Here is a 23,020-nt window from a genome sequence, read left to right as displayed (position 1 = left end):
CCACTGTTATCTTCAATTACAATGGGATAGTACATCATGAGTTCTTGCCTTATGGTCATGAGGTCAATATGTAGTACTATCTGGAAGCTGTGTGTCATTTGTGTGAAGCAGTCTGAAGAAAATAAACACAATGATGGCAAAACCACTCGTGGAAATTGCATCACAATAATGCTCCTGCCCACATGTCAATGCTTGTTTATGATTTTTTGCCAAAAAACAAATCCTTTATGCTGCATCAACCACCATATTCACTGGACAAGGCCCCCTCGGACTTCAAGCCCCTGTGACTTCTTTCTATTTCTAAGGCTGAAGAGCAACATGAAAGGACATCATTTTGCCACCACTGATGAGATAAAAGCAGAACTGATGAAGGAGCTGAGCACCATAACAAAAACTGAGTTCCAGAAGTAATTCTAAGATCAGAAAAAGCAGTGATACAAGTGTATTATATTTGAGGGGGCTACTTTGAAAGGAACAAAGTTGATGAATAAGTAAAGTCTTTAAGAAAAACAAAATTTCCTTTAACTCTTTGATCACAGCTCTTATTACTTAACATGAATTTTCAATAATAACAGTTTCCCTTACTGGTGCCTACAAAATAAATCACCCATTTAAGGCAGAGCAAGGCTGTTGAATGTAGTTGAGGCAGAAACCTCTGTTCCCAATGTCGTTTGGAGCTTCAGAGCTGTCAGTATGAAAAGCCAGCCGGAACGGTCTTGTCCTACCTACAAATGATACATAAATTTTGATTATTAAAAGCAATGCTGGTAGAAATTGGTAAATCATAGCAAAATAAAACAAAACATCAACACACTTAAAATTATCATTTTGTGTGAAAGATGCCATAGATAAATAACAAATTGTTTTAGTTATCTGTAAAAGATGATAATGTTATCAAACTGAGTACTGAGTAAAATAATAGAGGGAAACATTGCACGTGGGGAAAATATATCTAAAAACAAAGATGATGTGACTTACCAAACGAAAGTGCTGGCAGGTCGATAGACACACAAACAAACACAAACATACACACAAAATTCTAGCTTTCGCAACCAACGGTTGCTTCGTCAGGAAAGAGGAAAGGAGAGGGAAAGATGAAAGGATATGGGTTTTAAGGGAGAGGGTAAGGAGTCATTCCAATCCCGGGAGCGGAAAGACTTACCTTAGGGGGAAAAAAGGACGAGTATACACTCGCACACACACACATATCCATCCACACATATACAGACACAAGCAGACATATTTGTCTGCTTGTGTCTGTATATGTGTGGATGGATATGTGTGTGTGTGCGAGTGTATAACCATCCTTTTTTCCCCCTAAGGTAAGTCTTTCCGCTTCCGGGATTGGAATGACTCCTTACCCTCTCCCTTAAAACCCACATCCTTTCGTCTTTCCCTCTCCTTCCCTCTTTCCTGATGAAGCAACCGTTGGTTGCGAAAGCTAGAATTTTGTGTGTATGTTTGTGTTTGTTTGTGTGTCTATCGACCTGCCAGCGCTTTCGTTTGGTAAGTCACATCATCTTTGTTTTGAGTACTGAGTAAGATATACAAAACATTATATTTGTCATGAAACAAAATGGTTTAGTGACCCACAATTCTATAGTAATAATAATATAATAATAATAATAGTAAGAATGTTGAATTTTCTTAAACTAAAAGTAACATTTCTCCACATTTGTTTGTACATTACAATCCACTAAAGCTTAATTAAGCATATTAATTTAATTTCTTAGAAAAACAATGTGTGTATCATTTTACTTTTTATTTTTACTTATGCTGAGTCACACAGAATGGAATGTATATTTGAAGACAGATCACTACTCACCAAACACAATCATTTCCATGGAGTCAAACATGATGTGTTTGACACACGAAAAACATTCATGATGATTGGTTCCTAATCATGTTATGAACTTGGTAAGTATCAAAAAAACATGTTGCAAGGTCATTCATTTAGCAAAACATAGTATAAAATAATAGGGTATTATCACATTAGAGCTTTCAGACTGTTACTATATAACACTCATCTGTGCTTATAAATAATGTTATGTTGCAAATCTATGGAGTGAATGTTTTCTTTTTTCCCTTTGCAGTGACAATGTAGAAAACTAGAGCAAACACAGTAAAGTAAAGTTCTCAAGATTTCTGTGTACATAATATTCCAGTAAAGCTTAATTAAACATGTTAATGCAATTTCTTGAGAAAATGATGTGTGCAGCATTTAATCTTTTATTTTATACTGAGTCCTGCATGCACGCATGCACATGCACTCACATGCACATGCATAGTCACTGGAATCTACAGACCCTGCACCCAGAGTGATGAGAGTAGTAGTCTTTGCTGGAATAAGTAATAGTGAAATGAAAGTGACAGTGACCATTTTGAAAGGGATGATAAAAACAGTGCAGATGATATTCCTCATTTCAGTGGAAGGCAACAGGTAGTCAAAGCCCTACTAGAGAATGTGGCTCAGTTGCTGCAGTCCTGACTGGTAAGGAAGGATGAAGGGAATATTCCTTGTAATTGAATAAGGTAGAGAGAGAGAGAGAGAGAGAGAGAGGGAGAGAGGGGGGGGAGAGGGAGAGAGAGAGTGTGTGTGTGTTTGTTTTTGGATACAAGGCATGGGATGTCTGTCTACAGACAAGGTAAGGGTACTTTTGCTATGTATGGATTTCAGTAATATCTTCATCATACTGCAAGAATCACTACCTGTCACTTAAAATGTAGCGTCCTGGGATATCCAATTTGTAAAAGAAACTTCTTGGGGTGTAATGAGTGACAACAATCAATGTGGAGATATAAATGGTGATCAGCAGTTTAGATGGTAATAGAGTTTCTTGTGGAGCTATCTGTGATGTATAGATGAACATCCAGCACTGTGGCTCACTGAGCCAAATACTAACAGGTGAAATTTATAAGGAAGAAGCTGTTGAGGTTCTGCAAAAAGTGGTCCATGCATGATATTATATGGTACCAATATGTTCCAAAAATTGGTGCGTAAAAATAGCTTAGTTTCTATTGATTACAGACATAAGAGATCAAGTATTTTGGGCAGCCCTTGGCCTAATCAATCACTTATATACCTATTGGATGAATGAGCATACTGTAGCTATCCTACAGTACACAGTCAAAATTTAAACATCACACATTTCCTCCAGTCCAAATTTTTTTTCATTAGCTTTGGTCTAGGCTGGGCCTTAGATGTCTTACTAAAGCATTATTTGTTCATGGGTAGTTCCTGAGAAAACTATGAAATATCATGGCTTTTTGGGTACCAAAGTATCAATATTGTGGGGATGGCCACTTCTGAATTTTTATTAATGGCAAATCATCAAAATTTTTGCCATATGTACTTAAGAGGATGTTCTCAGGGAACTTTAAATCTTTTAATATCATTACCCATTACCAAGATCCTGATGTTCAGAATTACTGTACTTTTTCAGATAACCATAAAACTGGTTTTTAGCCATTTTTGCACAGGGGGCCGCAATTGTCTAATTAACTAACCACAGAAAGTGGCTCAGTTTTTAACTGTAAAATCTTTAGACGTTTATCTAGAAAAGTGTACATCCTTCAGACTTTTATCTAGACACTTCATTTCCTCATTTTAGAAAATCTTTACCTACTATCAAGATACACAAAAAAAACATGATTTTTGGGCACCAGAAATACTAGTTGTGGGGATGGTTTCTTCTATAAATTCTGTTCTCAGAAAACCATGAAAATTTGTACCATATGCTCTTATGATTATGTTCTCAGGAACCTTGAAACTTTTACAATCTCATTGTCTGTTATCAGAGCCAGATGTTAACAATCAGTCTGAGACGCAATGTAGTTTTAACTGATGTAGTAAACACATGGAATTAGTTCTGGGGTTGTTGCAAGGGTTCTGAGGTCACCCAGCTATATTTTTAGTTGAGATTTATTCACAAATAAAGTTTAATGATGTACTGACTCTGTATAATGGCCACTTCACACCTATAGAAGTTGACTTAACATGGAAATCATTCAATGGTGCCATGTCGCAGCATAAGCACCTTACAAAAAAGCTTTTGACATACAAAATTCCTTCTACTTGCAAACCGAACACCAAATTATTTTGGGTACTGTAAGTATATCCTAAAATTTTTGTGAATTTTTATTTAGAGTACTGTAAAGTGAACTGTTTTAACCTCATATTGAGTAAAGAAAATACTTATATGTTGTTTACATGTGTCAAAGTTTGTAAATGTGTCAAGGTACTGGGTAGTTACAGTTAAACTTTCACTACTTAGGAGACAATTGCAATGAGGGAGAAAAAGAACGGGACACACGCAACAGGACAGAGACAGTGAAAGGGGCAGAGACAGTGGGAGAGAGACATACAGGATGATTCAGAAGGAATGTCACACTTTATGAGGTGATTCTAGATGCGAAAATAAGCTGAAAGAGTCCTGTGAACATGTGTCCAATTTTTTATCATTATGGAACTGGAGTGGGTTGAAGACTACACACATCTATGAATGATTATGAAGACAAGTGTGAGTATTATTTACCAAAATTGTATGGTGGACAGAATAATAGTGGCATAGGTGACTGATCCATCCTACAAGAGGTGTCCAAAGAGCTCCCACCCATCTCAACACACTTGTCAATGCGTTGAAGGGTGTGTTGTGTTGCACATCGAATATCATCCTGGCAGGCTTTAATGCAGGCAACAGCATCAGTAATGTGAGTGACAAGTTCATCACCTCTGCAGCATTCACTTTCCACTTACTGGGCCTCAAAAATAGAAGTCAAATGGGGTTAGGTCAGGTGATCTGGCAAGCCAAGTAATGGGTCCCTCATAGCCAATGTACCATTGAGGGAATGTGTTACTCGGATACTGGGATACTTGTCTAGTATGGTGAATCGGTGAGCCATCATGTTACAGGTATAACTGATGTCGTTGCTATAATGTCATGTCTTACAAAAGTGCTGATAGGTCTTCCATCAGGAAATGTGCATATGCTGCAATTGTCATGTGATTTGGCAGGAACACAGGCTGTACCATCAGGGCATCAATCGTACCACAACAGATGTTCACTGAGAACCCTTTTCATGTGTGGAAATGAGAAAAAGTCACACAGAGCCAGGTCAGGTGAGTAAAGTGTGTGGGGTAGCAGAACCATGTCAGTTTTAACCAGAAACTGTCTTAACAGAGTTGGCTGTGCATGCAGGTGCTTTGTGGTGGTGGAAGAACCAGATTCCTGTTTGTCACAAAATTGGTCTATTTTTATTAACACTGTAATGCAATCCTCTTAAAACTTACAAACAAAAGGTTTGTTTGATGATCTGACCTGGGGGAACAAACTCTGAATGAACTATGCTTTTGGCACGAAAAAAAAGCAAATCAGCATTTTTTTAATGTTTGATTTGACGACATTTTCTTCGACGGGGTGATGATGACGTCTTCCACTGACTTGACTGTTGCTTTGTTTCTGAGTCATAATGTAATGACCTTCAGAAAATCTGGATCAGTTTCAAGCTGTTGTTTCAAAACATGACATGTTTCAACTTGCTGTTCCTTTTGATTGCCAGTCAGAACCTGTGGAGCAAACTTGGCAGCAACCCTTCTCATTCCCAAATCTTCTGTTAAAATTTGCTGAGCTGATCTCTAAGATAACCCACTAATCTCTGACAGTTGAGCAATTGTCTGTTGACAGTTGCGAGCACAAGCTATCAAATTTTTGTCAACATTTTTGTAGATTCAGGCAGTTGGTGGATGTCCAGAATGAGGTATGACAACATTACAATCAGCATGTGGCCATTTTTAAATTGAGTGAACCACTTGTACACTCGAGTTTTTCCCATAGCATCATTTTGGTAAGCAGCTTTCAACATTAACACAGTTCCAGCAACATTTTTACAGAGTAGAAAACAAAATTTCACAGCTGTACATTGTTCACTTAAACTTACCATCATAAAAAACGAAACAAGAACAAAGTAGTGCTATCAGAATAGTCACTACAGATAAACAGAGCAAGTCTGGTTGACAACACAGGCGGTACTGAACTGGCAATGAGTTGTGCAATACATACCTAGTGGCAGAAATCCATATTGAACAAACTCCATTCCAGGATTTTTTTTAACCCCCTCATAGTCTTCAACCCACTCCAGTTCCATAATGATCAAAAATCACACAAAAGTTCATAGCACTCTTTCAGTTTATTTTCACATGTTGAATCACCCCACAAATTATGTGATATTCCTCCTGAATCACCCTGTATGAAGACAGTGGCAGTGAGAGGGAGATGTTGAGTATGAAGGTTTCACTACAAAGAGATAATGGGCAAAGGATTTAGAACATTTTGTGTTAAAAGAAAGTGAATACGTTCACAGGCCAAAATTTTGGTGTGGAAGGTGGAATGTGGATTGAGGCAGCTGGTCCCCACTTTCCTCTCAGAGTCTTTTAAAGAGAAGCATATTCACCTTCTTTGTGCTCTGACAGGAGCATTTTTCAGCTGGTTGGGATCTCTGAACATAAGAAGCGTGAGGGATGAAGGATTCTGTATGACTATAAACGACTTCCTGATATGGCACTCAAACAGACTGAAACTGAACAGTTTCATTTTGAGAGCCCATCATGGCACTGCTGCAGCTTTTTTCATTGGTTATATCTTCAAACAAACAGTTTTGTGTATGAGGATATACACACATCAAAATAAGTTTTGCATCACCTTGGTTCCAAGAGTTCTGGAACCTGTACAGAAAATTGGAATAGAGTTCAACATAAACATCATTTTCAACCTTTTTATTGCTCATGAAAACCACACGTTGCATGTTGTACCACAATACAGTGAGACCTCCAGAGGTGATGGTCCAGATTGTTGTATACACCAGTACCTCTTATACCCAGTAGCATGTCCTCTTGCATTTATGCATGCCTGTATTCATTGTGGCAAACTCTCCACAAGTTCATCAAGGCATTGTTGGTCCAGATTGTCCCATTCCTTGCGATTTGGCCTAGATCCCTCAGAGTGGTTGGTGGGTCACATTGTCCATAAACAGCCCTTTTCAATATATCCCAGGCATCTTCAATAGGGTTCATGTCTGGAGAATATGCTGGCCACTCTAGTCGAGCAATGTTGTTATCCTCTCTGGTAATTGTCTGGTTGAAGGCATATGCAACACTCATTGGTGAAGAGAATGTGATGCCAATCCTGAGCGGTCCACTTGGCATGTTGTAGGGCCCATCGGTACCGCGCTGCATGGTGTCGTGGTTGCAAAGATGGACCTCGGCATGGATGTTGGGAGTGAAGCCACACATCATGCAGCCTATTGAGCACAGTTTGAGTCATAACACGATGTCCTGTGGGTGCATGAAAAGCATTATTCAAGGTATTGCTGTCAGGGTTACTCCAAACAATAAACCACAGGTAGCAGTTATCCACTGAAGTAACAGCCCTTGGCCGGCCTGAGCAAGGCATGTCATCAATGGTTCCTGTCTCTCTGTATCTCCTCCATGTCCGAACAACATTGCTTTTGTTCACTCCAAGATGCCTGGACACTTCCCTTGTTGAGAGCTATTCCTGGCACAAAGTAACAATGCAGACGCAACCAAACTGTGGTATTGACCATCTAGGGTATGGTTGAACTACAGACAATATGAGCCATGTACCTTCTTCCTGGTGGAATGACTTGGACTGATTGTCTGTCAGACACCCTCCGTCTAATAGGTGCTGCTCATGCATGGTTGTTTACATCTTTGTGCGGGCTTAGGGACATCTCTGATTAGTCAAAGGGACTGTGTCTGTGATACAGTATCCACAGTCAAAGTCTATTTTCAGGAGTTCTGGGAACCGGGGTGAGGCAAAACTTTTTTTGACATATGTATTTTGCCATGGTTCCCAAGAAGAAGGTTGTGGGTTATAGCATCAGTTGTGCATAGGGAGAAGTAATGTTCAGTTGAAGTATGACCATAGGAGGTTGTATCCCAAGCAAAACCAGTTGCTCTGGATGCATCCTTTATTCATGCAAATCCCTCTCCTCAGTACTCACTAGTGGCTGAACACCTGACTCCATTCACTTTCTCCATCTCATTCCACCCTCCTAACCTGTCCCTCCTTCTGCTGATACTTTTCTGCTCACCCCTTGTGATCTATTGCAACTTTTTCTTATTCTGTTCTTATTGTACTGTTTTCTCTATGTTGCTCCTACCAGTCCCCTACCCTGCTATCTACCTTCTTGCCTAGGTGCCTGTTACCTCCTCTGTGCACATCTACAAACTCTGCAGTACCATGGACTTTCCTAAACCAATCCTATCCCTTTCAGTATCCACATTTGTTCTATTTCTCCACCTCGCACCCCAGCCAATGCCACTACTTGTGTGTGTGTGTGTGTGTGTTTTATCTAAAAGTTAAGCAATTTACCACTGTTGCTAAGTGCCTGTTGACTTCTTAGTGCCTCATCTGTTTAGTGAGTACAAATCTATCTTCATATATATTATGACAATATTATGAAGAGGACAGATTGCTACTAACCATATAGAGGAGGTGTTGAGTTGCAGACAGGCACAATAAAAAGGCCTTTTTCTAAAGTAGACTACACACACACACACACACACACACACACACACACACACACACATATTCATGCAAGCACAACCCACACACATGTGATCCCCATCCTTGGCCATGGACACTGGACTGCAGGCAACTGCTCATGATGGAAGAAGGGGAAGGATAACAAGGTAGGGGTGGGGGACTGCTTTGTGGAAACATTCAGAGACATGGTGGGGACAGGTTAGGGCAGCTTAGTGCAGTCAGGAGGTCAGACACAGGTATGGGGGAGGGGGTTGGGGGAAGGGAAGCCAAAAAGGAGAGGAATAGACTAGGGGAAAAAAGACTGTGAGTGCATTAGCAGAATAGACAGAAGGCTGTGTAGTGCTGGAATGGGAGCAGGGAAAGGGATAGATGGGTTAAGGCCAGGGATTAACAAATGTTGAGGAAAGGGTGGTATGGGAATGTAGGATACACTGCAGATATATTAGATTTAATTCTTGAATGTTTAGTATTTGCTAACATACATTATTATTCGTAAGTCTGTAAGATTTTGCAACATTTGTAAATGTATTTCTGTTTATGATTATTAAATTACTATCATTAAAGATAGTTTATGCTTAATGAATTATAGTCATTAAAGATTCCCCCCCATGAACCATGGCCCCTGCCGCTGGTGGGGTGGCTTACATACCTCAGCAATACAACTAGCTATACTGTAGGTGCAACCACTTCAGAGGGGCATCTGCTGAGGAGCCAGACAAATGTGTGGTTCAAGAAGTGGGGCAGCAGCCTTTTCAGTTGTTGCAGGGATAAGAGTCTGAATGATTGACTGATCTGGCCTTGTAACATTTCCCAAAACAGCCTTGCTGTGCTGATACTGTGAACAGTTGTAAGCAAGGGGAAACTACAGTCAAGACTTTTCCCATGGGCATGCAGTTCTAGAATATGGTTAAATGATAATGGCATCCTCTTGGATAAAATATTCTGGAGGTAAAATAGTCCCCCATTTGGATCTCCAGGTGGGGACTACTCAGGAGGATATTGTTATCAGAGGAAACAAAACTGGCATTCTACGAATCAGAGCGTCAAATGTCAGATCCCTTAATCGGCCAGGTAGGTTAGAAAATTTAAAATGGATAGGTTGAAGATAGATATTGTGAGAATTAGTGCAGTTTAGTGGCAGGAGGAACAGGACTTCTGTCCAGGTGAATACAGGGTTATAAACACAAAATCAAATAGGGGTAATGCAGGAATAGGTTTAATAATGAATACAAATATAGAATGCAAGCAAGCTAGACTATGAACAGCATAGTGAATGCATTATCATAGCCAAGACAGACACAAAGCTGACATCCACCACAGTACCAGAAGTTTATGTTCCAACTAGCTCTACAAATGATGAAGAGATTGAAGAAATGTAAGATGAGATAAAAGAAATTAATCAGATAGTTAAGGGAGATGGAAATTTAATTGTGATGGGGGACTGGAATTTGATAGCAGGGAAGAGAAGGAAAAATTGTTGGTGAATATGGACTGGGGGAAAGGAATGAATGAGGAAGCTACCCTGTAAAATTTTGCACAGAGAATAATTTAATCATTGCTAACAAATGGTTTAAGAATCATGAAAGGAGGTTGTTTACATTTAAGTGATCTGGAGACAGTAGAATGTTTCAGACTGATTATATAATGGTAAGACAGAGATTTTGGAAGCAGATTTTAAACTGTAAGACATTTCCAGTGAACGATATGGACTCTGATGACAATTTATGGGTTATGAACTGTAGATTAAAACTAAAGGAACTGCAAAAAGGTATGAAATTAAGGAGATGAAATGTGGATAAGTCGAAACAGTCAGAGGTTGTTGAGAGTTTCAGAGAGAGCATTTGGAAATGACTGACTAGAACAGGGGAAAGAAATACAGTAGATGTCTGTGTAGCTTCAAGAGATGAAGGCAGCAGAGGATCAAATAGGTAAAAAAAGGCCTTGTAGAAATCCTTGGATAACACAGGAGATACTGAATTTAAATGATAAAAGGAGAAAATGTAAAAATGCAGCAAATGAAGCAGATGAAAGGGAGCACAAATTTCTAAAAAATGAGATTGACAGGAAATGCAAAATAGCTAAGCAGGAATGGCTAGAGGACAAATATAAGGATATAGAAGCTTATATCAGGGAAAAGATAAGTATGCCCACAGGAAACTTAAGAGGCCTTTGGAAAAAAGAGAAGCAGCTGTATTGAGAGCTCAGATGGAAAACCAGTCCCAAGCAAAGAAGGGAAAACTGAAAGGTGGAAGTAGGGGTCTGTACAAGGAGATGAACAAGTAGACAGGAGATGGGAGACATGATACTGAGAGAAGAATTCGACAGAGCACTGAAAGACCAAAGTTGAAACAAGGCCCCAGAGTAGACAATATTCTGTCAGAACTACTGATAGCCTTGGGACAGTTAGCCATGATAAAACTCTTCCATCTGGTGTGTAAGATATATGAGATAGGTGAAATACCCTCGGCCTTCAAGAATAATGTTGTAGTTACAATTCCAAAGAGGTGCTGACAGGTGTGAATATTATCACACAATCAGTTCAGGAAGTCATGGTTGCAAAATATTAACAAGAATTCTTTACAGAAGAATGGAAAAATTGGTTGAAGCTGATGTTGGGAAAGATCAGTTTAGATTCTGCAGAAATCTATGAACACGCAAAGCAATACTAATTGTATGACTTATTTAAAAGACAGATTAAGGAAAGGCAAACCTACATTTATAGCATTTGTAGACTTTAAGAAAGTATCCAACAATGTTAACTGTAATACTCTCTTCAAATTCTGAAGGTAGCAGGAATAAAATAAAGAGACCGAACAGCTATTTACAACTTGTACAGCAACCAGACAGCAGCAGTGAGTCATGGAGCATGAAATTGAAGCAGTGATTGAGAAGAGAATGAGGTAGGATTGCTGCTTATCCTTAATGTTATTCAATCCTTAATGTTATTCAATCTCTTCACTAAGCAAGTAGTAAAGGGAACCAAAGAAAACTTTGGTGAAGGAATTAAAGTCCAGGGATAAGAAATAAAAACTTTGAGGTTCACCAATGACAGTGCAATTCTGTCAGAATCAGCAAAGGACTTGGAAGAGTAGTTGAATGGAATGGACAGTGTCTTGAAAGGTGCCTATAAGATGAACATCAAGAAAAGCAGAACAAGGATAATGGAATGCAGTCAAATTAAGTCAGGTGATGCAGAGTTAATTAGATTAGGAAATGAGACACTTAAAGTAGTAGATGAGTTTCGCTATTTGGGTAGCAAAATAAATGATGGTGGCTGAAGCAGGAAGTATATAAAATGTAGACTGCCAATGGCAAGAAAAGCATTCCATAAGAAGACAAATTTGTTAACATCAAATACAGATTTAAATGCCAGAAAGTCTTTTCCAAAGTTGTCTGTCTGAAGAGTAGCCAGGTATGGAAGTAAAACATGGACTGTAAACAGTTTGTCCGCTGCTCGTGGTCACACATTAGCGTTCTCACTTCCTGAGCATGGGGCTTCAGGTTTGATTCCCAGTGGGGACGACTCGGTGTTGTTGTGTGGTCTTCATCATCATTATTTATGCCCATTATGGCTGGAGGAAGGCAACATCAAACCGCCTCCATTAAGACCTTGCCTATTACAGTGGTGCGGGTCTCCTGTGTCGTTCCCCTATGCTCTGTCAAGAAGCATGGGACTTCATTTCCATAAACAGATTAGACAACAAGAGTATAGAAGCTTTTGAAATGTGGTGCTACAGAAGTATGTTAGAGATTAGATGGGTAAATCACATAACTAATAAGGAGGTACTGAATAGAATTGGAGAGAAAAGACATTTGTGGCACAACCTGACTAGAATAAGCAATCGGTTGGTAGGTCACATTTTGAGATATCAAGGGATCACCAATTTAAAGTTAGAGGGAAGTGTAGGGTGTAAAAATTTTAGAGGGAGACCAAGAGATGAATACAGTAAGCAGATCCAGAAGGGTGGAGGTTGTAGTAGTAATTCAGAAATGAAGAGGCTTGCACAGTGTAAAGCAACATGGAGAGCTTCATAAAGCCAGTCTTCATACTGAAGACCACAGCAACAACATTACAGATGTTTGATAAATACTTTGGTTGTGTTATAAATGAGCCCAGTTATTTTCCATAAAATTTTGGGCAAACTACTGGATGTCAGTAACCTGTTGCCATGATTCTTCTGCCCATCTTTAGGTGTATTCTGGTGACAGTATGCTGAGCCTACCTACTTAAAAACCTCTCTGTGCATACTTGGTATACCTATTGTCCAAGTGAATTCTTTGCTTGAGTACAATCACTTCTGTTGCAAGTCTGTGCACTACTGAGACTGGCCTCCAAGGTGAAAACTAACCTGATCAACATCAGATCGAACATTTCCATGTGGTAAAATCATAGGACAGTACTGGGTATGCAGAGCACAAAGATTCCATACAGAATCTAACTGGAAACTGCTATTTCTGCTGCTAAGGGCCTCAGATATTCAGTTTTCCACTAATTCATTGATGATGAGGTTCCAAAAGTTTTGCCTATGAGCCACAATTGTTGTTTCATTGTATTTCATTGAAGTATTAGTAGAAATAAAATGTCCAGTGATAGTGAACTTCCTGGCTTTCTGAAAGTGAGTCTGCCACTGGCATTCCACAATGCATTCCTGACCAATGGTGCTGTTTGCCCTGCTCTCACGTGAAATCCTATAAACATTTGCCTTGTGCAACTCATCATCTTTGATCAATTTAAAAAATGCCGAGATCTTTGACAAAGGATGAAAGATCACTTTTACCTTATGTTTTCGAGTAACTTCTCCCATTTTCATGCAATTATTTCTAATATGTGGCAGGAAGGGTACTGTATTGATGGACATATCCTAATCCTCTTCCTTGCTCTGTCATTTTTATGTCTGTGATACACAATATATCATATATCTAAAAACAAAGATGATGTGACTTACCGAACGAAAGTGCTGGCAGGTCGATAGACACACAAACATACACACGAAATTCAAGCTTTCGCAACAAACGGTTGCTTCATCAGGAAAGAGGGAAGGAGAGGGAAAGATGAATGGATGTGGGTTTTAAGGGAGAGGGTAAGGAGTCATTCCAATCCCGGGAGCAGAAAGACTTACCTTAGGGGGGAAAAAGGACAGGTATACACTCACACACACACACATATCCATCCGCACATACACAGACACAAGCAGACATTTGTAAAGGCAAAGAGTTTGGGCAGAGATGTCAGTCGAGGCGGAAGTACAGAGGCGAAGATGTTGTTGAAAGATAGGTGAGGTATGAGCGGCGGCAAATTGAAATTAGCGGAGATTGAGGCCTGGCAGATAACGAGAAGAGAGGATATACAGAAGGGCAAGTTCCCATCTCCGGAGTTCTGACAGGTTGGTGTTAGTGGGAAGTATCCAGATAACCCGGACGGTGTAACACTGTGCCAAGATGTGCTGGCCGTGCACCAAGGCATGTTTAGTCACAGGGTGATCCTCATTACCAACAAACACTGTCTGCCTGTGTCCATTCATGTTAATGGACAGTTTGTTGCTGGTCATTCCCACATAGAAAGCTTCACAGTGTACGCAGGTCAGTTGGTAAATCACGTGGGTGCTTTACAGAGATGAAAACCCATATTCCAGTAACAAAGTTTGGAGGTATTCCAATTCTACAAGTAGGTTATCAACATTTGAGATGGTATGGGTTCAGTGAATCAAAGTCTTCAGCATACTCATTGTTTGTTCCAAGATGGTGGCAAAAGGTAGCCTGTAAATACAGGTTTGCATAATCGGGCATACAAAATTACCATAACTGCATGCATACCATCTCTCTCTCTCTCTCTCTCTCTCTCTCTCTCTCTCTCTCTCTCTCTCCCCTGCCCTGTTCCATCCCTCATCCTCCTTTCTCCTTTCCCTCCCTGTCTCCCTTGCTTTCCCCCTTCCCTCCCTCTCTCTACCTCTCATATGCCCTAACCTCTGAACTCATTCCATTGAGTTATCTGCCCTACACTATCCTGCTACCCCTTCCTTGCTCTGTTTTTCCTTTCCTACCCCCTCCCTACATCCATCTACCCGAGCAAGTGCTAACAATAATCAACAGTTAGTTTTGCCCTGGTCACAGGTATGGCTGTTTGGGTGTCTGTGTGGTCATGTGTAAATATAAGTACTTTTACTAGAGTAAGAGCAAGAGCACAAAAGCTAATGTAAAGATTGTTTTCAATTATGTGTTTCTATTAGCTTACTATTTGCATGACAACTTACATACTTACCACAGAATAAGTCATTTACATCTGTTAACAGAAGTAAGTTTACAACTGACACTTCTATTTGCCATGCTGTGGTCAGTGAATCTATATAACCAGATTATTTATACAGTATAAGGATCAGCTAATAACGTATTTTAATTTTGGATGGTAGGAGTTCCCAATTTCTTCTGATAAATAACAATAAGTTAATGCTCTTCTGTTTCTCTTGTTATTTATGGTAATTCTTGATTTTCAGTCATTAGTCTCTGCTTCATTTCCATAAATGTCTTTTTATAAGAAGGAATGCTTTTGAGTGTCTGGTAACAAAACATCATTCATTCAAATCACAGAAATGTTATTGTCATCTTCCTTTCAAGAATTACGCTATTGCCTGTTGTGAACCCATAAATAAAACCATTGTCATCTTTTTCAAGTCTTCCAATATCATTTTTCGCCATTTGGCTTGTAGTTAAGCATCTTCTGGCATTCTCATGACGTGTTGTCTCAAATTTTCATGATACTTCTGAATCTTTTCATTCACGTTGAAAGTATTTAACTCTGTTCTTTCAGTTGCCTGAGACTGCAGTTGTGTGTGTGAGTTGCATTTGTGTGTGTGTGTGTGTGTGTGTCATCTATTTTTGATGAAGGCCTTACTGGCCGAAAGCCTTATTTATTTGTGACAGTCTTTTTGTTGTGCCTATCTGAGGCTCAGTATCTTTACTATATGGTGTGTGGCAACTTTCCTTTTCATGATATTGTTACATTCCATCCTGGGCTTTCCATTGTTTAACTTTGTCCTAATATCTTCATTTCTAATCATGTGTCGTCTTGTGCATTCCTTCTTCCTCCTTAGAAACCTCATCTCTGCTGTTTGAATTTTATTATCTTGTAGTAACCCAGCTTGCATTCCCAAAGAACAATACAGAATTTCATGATGGACTCTTTTTGTAATTTATGACCAAATGTCCTGCTATGCTACTACAGACAGTTTGGAATTTGTGACTTTTGTTTTCAATATCAGGGTCAAAATTGCAACTTATAGCACAGCCTAAATAAGAGATCTCAGAGACTTGTTCTACAGCAGAATGATCTAAAACAATGTTTGATCTTACTGGATATTTTCCTCAGAATGACATTATTTTTCTTTTATCACAAGAAACATGTAAGTTGTATTTTAACACTTTTGTTCAGATGGTGTTCTGATCTTTGGAGGTCATCTTCATTCTCTTCAATAATAACTATATCATTTGTAAACAGAAATGCATTCAGGTATTTCTCATTTGCTATCTTAATTCCTTTGTATACATTACATTTCGAATTACAAATGAAATCAAAGTAGATATTAAAAAGGGTCAGTGATAGTCCACACCCTTGTCTTACAGTTGAGTAAGTAATTATTTCTTTTAATTGACTCCTGCCTGTGTTTTGTTACAATGTGTGTACTTTTATAAATATCTTTCACTACCTGTATAAAGTGATAAAGATATCCACATTCAGACATAATCTTCCATAGGCTATCATGGCTCACACAATCCAAAGGCTTCCAATGGTTGATAAACATACATATTGGTTTCTAGTGTCTGATGTTTTTATATAATGCTCTTAATTACAAACACACTATCTGTACTTGAATTACCTGATCTAAATCCATTTTGTTCCTCAGAAATAACAGCTTCTATCTCATTCTTCATGTGATTATTGATTGTCTTCGAATATAGTTTGTTGGCAGCATTTAGGAGACAGATGCCACAATAGTTTTTACAGTCACTGCATTTCCTTTTCTTGAAGAGAGAGAATACGTAAGCCATTTACCAAGGGTCTGGGATCTTAAATTTCCTCCAGCATTCATTTACTACTTATAAAAGTCCTTTATCTATTGATAAGCCTCCACATTTAACTAACCTGCGCACCACTCGTAACACACATAGCATCCTGATATTAAAGAACATTAAATGTGGAAGTAACCAAAAGACAAAAACAACATAAATAAAGATGACCCACTGTTTGTTGTTCATATATGACAAAAAATGGATTTTTAGTGAACAAAACGACATTAATTATGTAAGCAAGGAATAAACAGTTTACATTAACCTCTACAGAGAAATACTTTTAATGTATGATCTATTTTATTCCTTCTTTTAATAATGTACAAGGATTGCTCTTGTTATGCCTGTGATCGAAGCTAGTCACATTGTATATGAACTGCTGCGTCAAGGTCTGCATTTCACAAAATACTCCAAACCTATGGGTTAAATGTTCACCTTGTATTCATTTAAGTAATGTTAGCATCCTCCTCCACGTCAAATATGTAAATACTTCCAGATTTTCAGGATAACAGTAACTGCTAGTACTAGCATCAATGGTGGTATTCATTCAGAGTGTAGCAATAGGCCACCAATATGTGGCTAATTCAAATTTCCTTATATATAAAAATAATCTCTCACTTTATGTAAAAGAAAAGCAGTAACTCCAATTTGCATTATCCTTTTGAGTAATAGTAATGCAACTTAAGGTGGTGTTTCAGCTTACTGAATACTTGCAACAGCTTCTAGCCTGTACTAAATTAATGAAAGAAAAATCCATGATAGAAATTTTCACTCATCAAAATACCAGTTGCCCATAATTAATGAGAGAAAGTAATTTAATTTATATTAGGAGATATTGTCTTAAAAGAGAAGAATAATTTTCCATTTCCTACTTCTAGTGCTCTCAGTATTTAGTGCTGATACATGAAGATAAACGGAAGATATTTTCATGGTATAAAGGCTAAACATCAGGAGAGACACTGTATGCAGCTGGGGGATTCTAAAATTACTGGAAAATTCACAAACAGCATCATATACAGGACTGGATCATAAACATTTCAAAATCAACATTCTGATAATATGGCCAGTTTTAGCTCTTAGAAGGCAGTTTGAACGAAGACAATAGCACATAAATTAAATAAATGTAATGATCATTCCACTGCAGTGATGATGGACTGACTACGGGGAAAAAGAGGAAACAAAGCACAGTATGAGAGGTATGAGCAGTTTTGTTCTTAGAAGTATACTCATTGTATTGATCTTAAGACAAAGAGTGCTGGCTTATTTTGCATGTTTTCATGCTACTTTGTCATACTGAATTATTCTCTGTGACAATACACCTAAAACAAATAAATTATTTATCCAGCAGAAGCGAACAGTAACAACATTGTGCAAAGCAGATAGCTGCACTTGTTGCAGAGTTCTTTTTAAGGATTTTGGCATTATTATGTGACTTGCACAATCACAAGAAGAGTACATGCTATGATGTAAAGGATCCAACAAGCTCCTATCTAACACAAAGCAAGAAACTGAAAATCCCAGTCATTTTAAAAATAAATTATTCTAGTAAAATAAATTATTGTATTTCATTGTACTAAAATTAAAAATGTATCTCATTAGCCACTCTGCCTGAAACTTGTCTGATTATCTGCATTCAGGGATTGAAAATTTCTGCTACCTACATGACAATAACAGTGTTTATTGTACAGCTATATTACAACTAATAATGTATTATGAAGAAGCCTTCACTGCTACAGATGCAAATAACAATTTTTCCTAAAAAATGCCAACAACCATAGCTAGTTGTCATCTGTGTATGAGTCATGCTTGTGTGCATGTGTGTGTGTTTTCTGCTTTAGAAGAAAGCCTTTTGGCCAGAAGCTCAAATACTGAGTGTTCCATTTATCTGATGACTGCCTGTGTGGCACAGTAGATGTTGGGCAGTGAGCACTCTGTTGCCCGGCAATCAGATGCCATGTTGCCCGGCTACTGTTGCAATATGACATGACTACATTTAAAACATAAGCAAATAAGTTTTGTACTCGCCCATGTCGTGCAAAGAGATGCTGGAACTGACTGCCATTATTTTCCACGCATTTATGACATTTACTCAAGAAGTTATTAATCACATGATGTAATTCTCTCTGAGATACTGAAGTAATTGATTCACAGATATTATCCTTGAGTTCCTCTATTGTGTGAGGATTTGTTGTGTACACTTTGTCCTTCAGTGCATCCCACAAATAAAAATTGCATGGAATTAAATAGGGACTTCTAGTGGGCCAGATATTGTTACTACAGTAATCACTCTTTCATTGAACACATCGTGAATTGCATGCAAAGAAACATTGGCTGGATGAGCCCTTGCCAAATCCTATTGGAGAAACTTGAAACTTCATTCTCTTTCACTCACTTCATTAAAAAACAGTCATAAAATGTTCTGCACATATTTTTTAATTGTAACTGTGTCATTTAAAAAAATTGGCCTGTTATTCTGTCACCACTAATTGCACACCACACCACTATTTTCTGATCATGAAGGGGTTCCTCATGAAGCACAGGTCTATCTGCATTCCAGTGTTGACAGTTTTGGGAATTAACATACCGGTGTAAAAGGAACAAAGCCTTGTCTGAAAACATAGTGAGGTAAGGATCCATTTCACCATCATGCACTTGTTTTAAAACCAATTCACCAAACTTAACCCAGTGCACAGGATCACCGGGTTGAAATTATTGTACTACTGATGCTTTGATGCTTTATAGTGTCTTAGCCCAAGCAGATTAGCACCTCTTTGTACAGAGATGCACGATATTTGTGTTTGCTGTGAAAGACATCTAAGAGACTTTTTAGGGGAATTTTCCTGGTGGTATGCAATGTCACTGAGATGAGCTTCTGTGTGCACTGTATGCTGTCGTTTATGCTTCTTGTCTTAAACTCTTCCCATTTCATGAAATTTATTCACTAATTTGTGAACTGCATCATGACTCAGAACTCAAACACCTGCAAACTTCAGTTCAAACAATCTCCAAACAGTACAAGTGAACTCTGTATGCACATACAAATCATAAATAAACACTCATTGTGGAATTGAATAATTTGCTCTTTCCATTGTTGCATTCACAAACTTCATTTTTACACTCATGAAGCCGGTTTCACTGCTTGAATGACACTGGCTGACTAGGCACGTATGTCTGTACGGCCTTCAGGCTAAAAGCCACAAAAAGGGGGGGGGGGGGACCTAGTGCAGTCCCATGAGATCCATTCTACTGGCAGATGCAGCTTCCATGGCCAGCCTGCAATACATAACATTGTGAACAAAGGAAATTTAACAGGAGCAATAAAAAATGTTGTAAATAGTGGGAAAACATTAATTCTGGGAATGTTAAAGGGAGATTATACTGTACTTTCACTAACACAATAGTGTTGCTTTACCTCTCAGTCTGTTATCAGTCTTATGCACTAGGGCACACAAACATACGCAACTTTCATTAGTAGTGCAGTGGTAGTGGTGGTGGTGGTGATGGTGGTGATAACAATGATGGCCTGGTGCAAGTCCTTCAATTGGATGCCACTTCAGCAACTTGAGGGTTGCTAACCCACTCAGTTATCCAACTGGGGAAATGGCCCCTAGGGTTTAACCTGCAATCCAAACCACATATTACTTCTAGCGAATCTTCATGTTATTGAGAAGTGAAGCCTGGGTTAAAGGCAGACTGAATAAATCTGTGATCCAAATTGGATTCGAATGGAACACCCAGTATTTAGCAGTCTTTTTGTTGTACTTGTCTGTGACTCAATGTCTCCTCTATACTGTAACAATCTATCCTTTTCATAATACTGTCGTTATTCCATCTTGGGTTTTCCATTGTTTGATTTTGGCAATATATACAAATAAACATTCAGGATACCAATAGAAGATAAATGGTAGCTATCCAATATAACTGTGAAATAACAGCTTTTTTTAATATATAAAGTAGCAGCTTTCCTTTTGACTGATTGTGTTAAATTTAACTGACACATGCAGAAAATTAAGTAGAAGAGTGATATTTTTTTTATTTAAACAGTGAACAAAGTATGTTTTTAATAGCTGTTTCTCATTTTTTAATGTATATTTTGATTAATTCCATACCCCTGAAGCCTCCCCATCTAGACGGGCTCCACAGAATGTGGCAGATGAATAAGAAGAAAGGACAGATGAGTACCATGGGCTCTTTTTTGGATAGTACTGCTCCCAAGTAGAAGTGGACCATAAGTAGCATACATAGCTTCTTCAAATGATGTTGAGAATGTTAACAGTTTCAGATATTGGAGGACAAGAGATACTACATTTAAATGTATACTTTGCAAATGACCGCAGCTGTATAGCAAAAGAGCATTTACCACTGGACCAGCTATTAGGGTCCCTTCCTCTTCCATTTGTAGAGCATAGGAAGAATGACTGCCTGAATGTCTCTGTGCATGCTGTAATTAATTTTGGGTTTTCATTCACCAGGGAAAGGGGGCAAATGGGGGGAGGGCGGGGGCACTTTGGTCTATCATGTATCATTTCAGTCTCAGTATATATACCACTGAACTGAGTATAATCTATTTATTTAGTTTTAAAAGGAACTCTAATAGGTGCCTGCCTGGAAATTATCATCAAGTGCTAAAAGAGCCTCGCAAAAAGATCAGATTGCAGGCTGCAGATTGCTCAACTTTCGCCATAGTGTGATTGGGTTTTGGATTTCACTAGAAAGGTCAGCAGTCCACCAAAAGCAGGAGGCAGCTACACAGAAAGCAGGGGCTGTGTGGTGTGGACTGGGTGGTTTTTTAGGTCAGGGGATCTCAGGTCTCAAGGAAACACAAAATGGGCTTCAGCCCCAAATGGTGCAGGTTGAACACAGGAAAAACATAGATCAAGGAACCATCAGTATAACAGTTGTAAATTGTCATAGTTGTGTTGGGAAAGCACCAGAGTTGGTGATTATATAGGACCAAAATGATTAGCATTAGAGAGTTTAGGGAGAAAACAAAGAATGGGAAAATAGGTTTAAGTAACAAAAGAAAGACAGCAACAAAAAAAAAAAAAAACATGATCAAGAGGAGACCTTATAGTGTGCGTGTGTGTGTGTGTGTGTGTGTGTGTGTGTGTGTGTGTGTGTGTGTGTGAGGATGTGTAAACTCGACTAAAACTAAAAAAATAACACAGGCTTGAAAGCTCATGAGGTTACGTCATTTTAAATGTGACTGTGCACACAAACCATTGCTTTGCAGATAATCGCCATCAGTCTTGGTTGTGAGATGAAAGCAGAGCTCACCATTTGCAGCATAGTCGACAGGATCGACTGTGTACCTCTAGTACAAAGCTGGATGGAGCATCTGAATCAGAGGCTCAGATGGTTCTGCGACGATGTAGGCTGCAGATTGCTCAACTTTCGCCATAGTGTGGTTGGGTTTTGGATTTTGCTAGAAAGGTCAGCAGTCCACCAAAAGCAAGAGGCAGCTACACAGAAAGCAGGGTCTGTGTGGTGTGGACTGGGTGTTTTTTTTAGGTTAGTGTGTCTCGGGTCTCAAGGAAACACAAAATGGGCTTCAGCCCCAAATGGTGCAGGTTGAACACAGGAAGAACATAGATCAAGGAACCATCAGTATAACAGTTGTAAATTGTCATAGTTGTGTTGGGAAAGCACCAGAGTTCCAAGTGCTAATTGAAAGTACTGATGTTCAAAATGTTATAGGCACTGAAAGCTGGATAAAGCCAGAGATAAGATCTAATGGTGTTCAGAAAGGATAGACTAAACACAGTTTGTGGTGGCGTGTTTGTTGCTGTTAGAAGCAGTTTATCTTCAAGTGAAATCGAAGTAGATAGTTGCTGTGAGTTAGTCTGGGCAGAGGTCATTCTTGGAAACTAACCTCTCAGCTCAGATGATACAATTGCTCAAAGGGTCAAAGAAAACATGAGTATAATTTCAAACACGTATTTGACTCAAACAATTATAGTTGGTGGTGACTTCAATTTACCCATGACATGTTGGCAAAAATACATGTTGAAATCCAGAGGTATTCATAAAACATCATCCAAAATTGTGCTAAATGCATTCTCTGAAAATTACATTGAGCGCTTAGTTCATGACCCCACTCAAATTGTAAACAGTTATGAAAACACACTTAAACTCTTAGCAAGAGATAATCCTGAGCTAATAATGAGCATCAAAATGGATACAGGGATTAGTAAACACAGGGTTGTCACAGTGTGACTAAATATTGTAGCTTCCAAATCCTCCAAAAATAAATGAAAAACATATGTATTCAAACAAAGCAGATAAAAAATCACTTGACACCTTCTTGAGAGAAATTTCCACTCCTTCCAAATTATCAATGTGCCAGTAAGTGTAAACCAGATGTTGTTTGGATTTAAAGAAATAATATCAGCAGC

General features: G+C 38.7%; 1 protein-coding gene across 1 annotated transcript in view; it reads right to left on the bottom strand.

The window, feature by feature from the left end:
* Positions 1 to 413: 413 nt before the first annotated feature.
* Positions 414 to 23,020, bottom strand: part of LOC126259796 (uncharacterized) — a 233,611-nt gene continuing 211,004 nt past the window's right edge. The window contains exon 10 of the mRNA XM_049956818.1: positions 414 to 725. Within this exon, the coding sequence (XP_049812775.1) occupies positions 604 to 725 (122 nt within the window). The 3' untranslated portion in view covers positions 414 to 603. The remainder of the gene's footprint in view (positions 726 to 23,020) is intronic.

The sequence above is a fragment of the Schistocerca nitens genome, chromosome 5 (assembly GCF_023898315.1).
Source record: "Schistocerca nitens isolate TAMUIC-IGC-003100 chromosome 5, iqSchNite1.1, whole genome shotgun sequence".
NCBI classification, from domain to species: Eukaryota; Metazoa; Arthropoda; class Insecta; order Orthoptera; family Acrididae; genus Schistocerca; species Schistocerca nitens.
The sequence above is the reverse complement of the archived record's forward strand: the minus strand, read 5'-3'. Positions and strand labels throughout refer to the sequence as shown.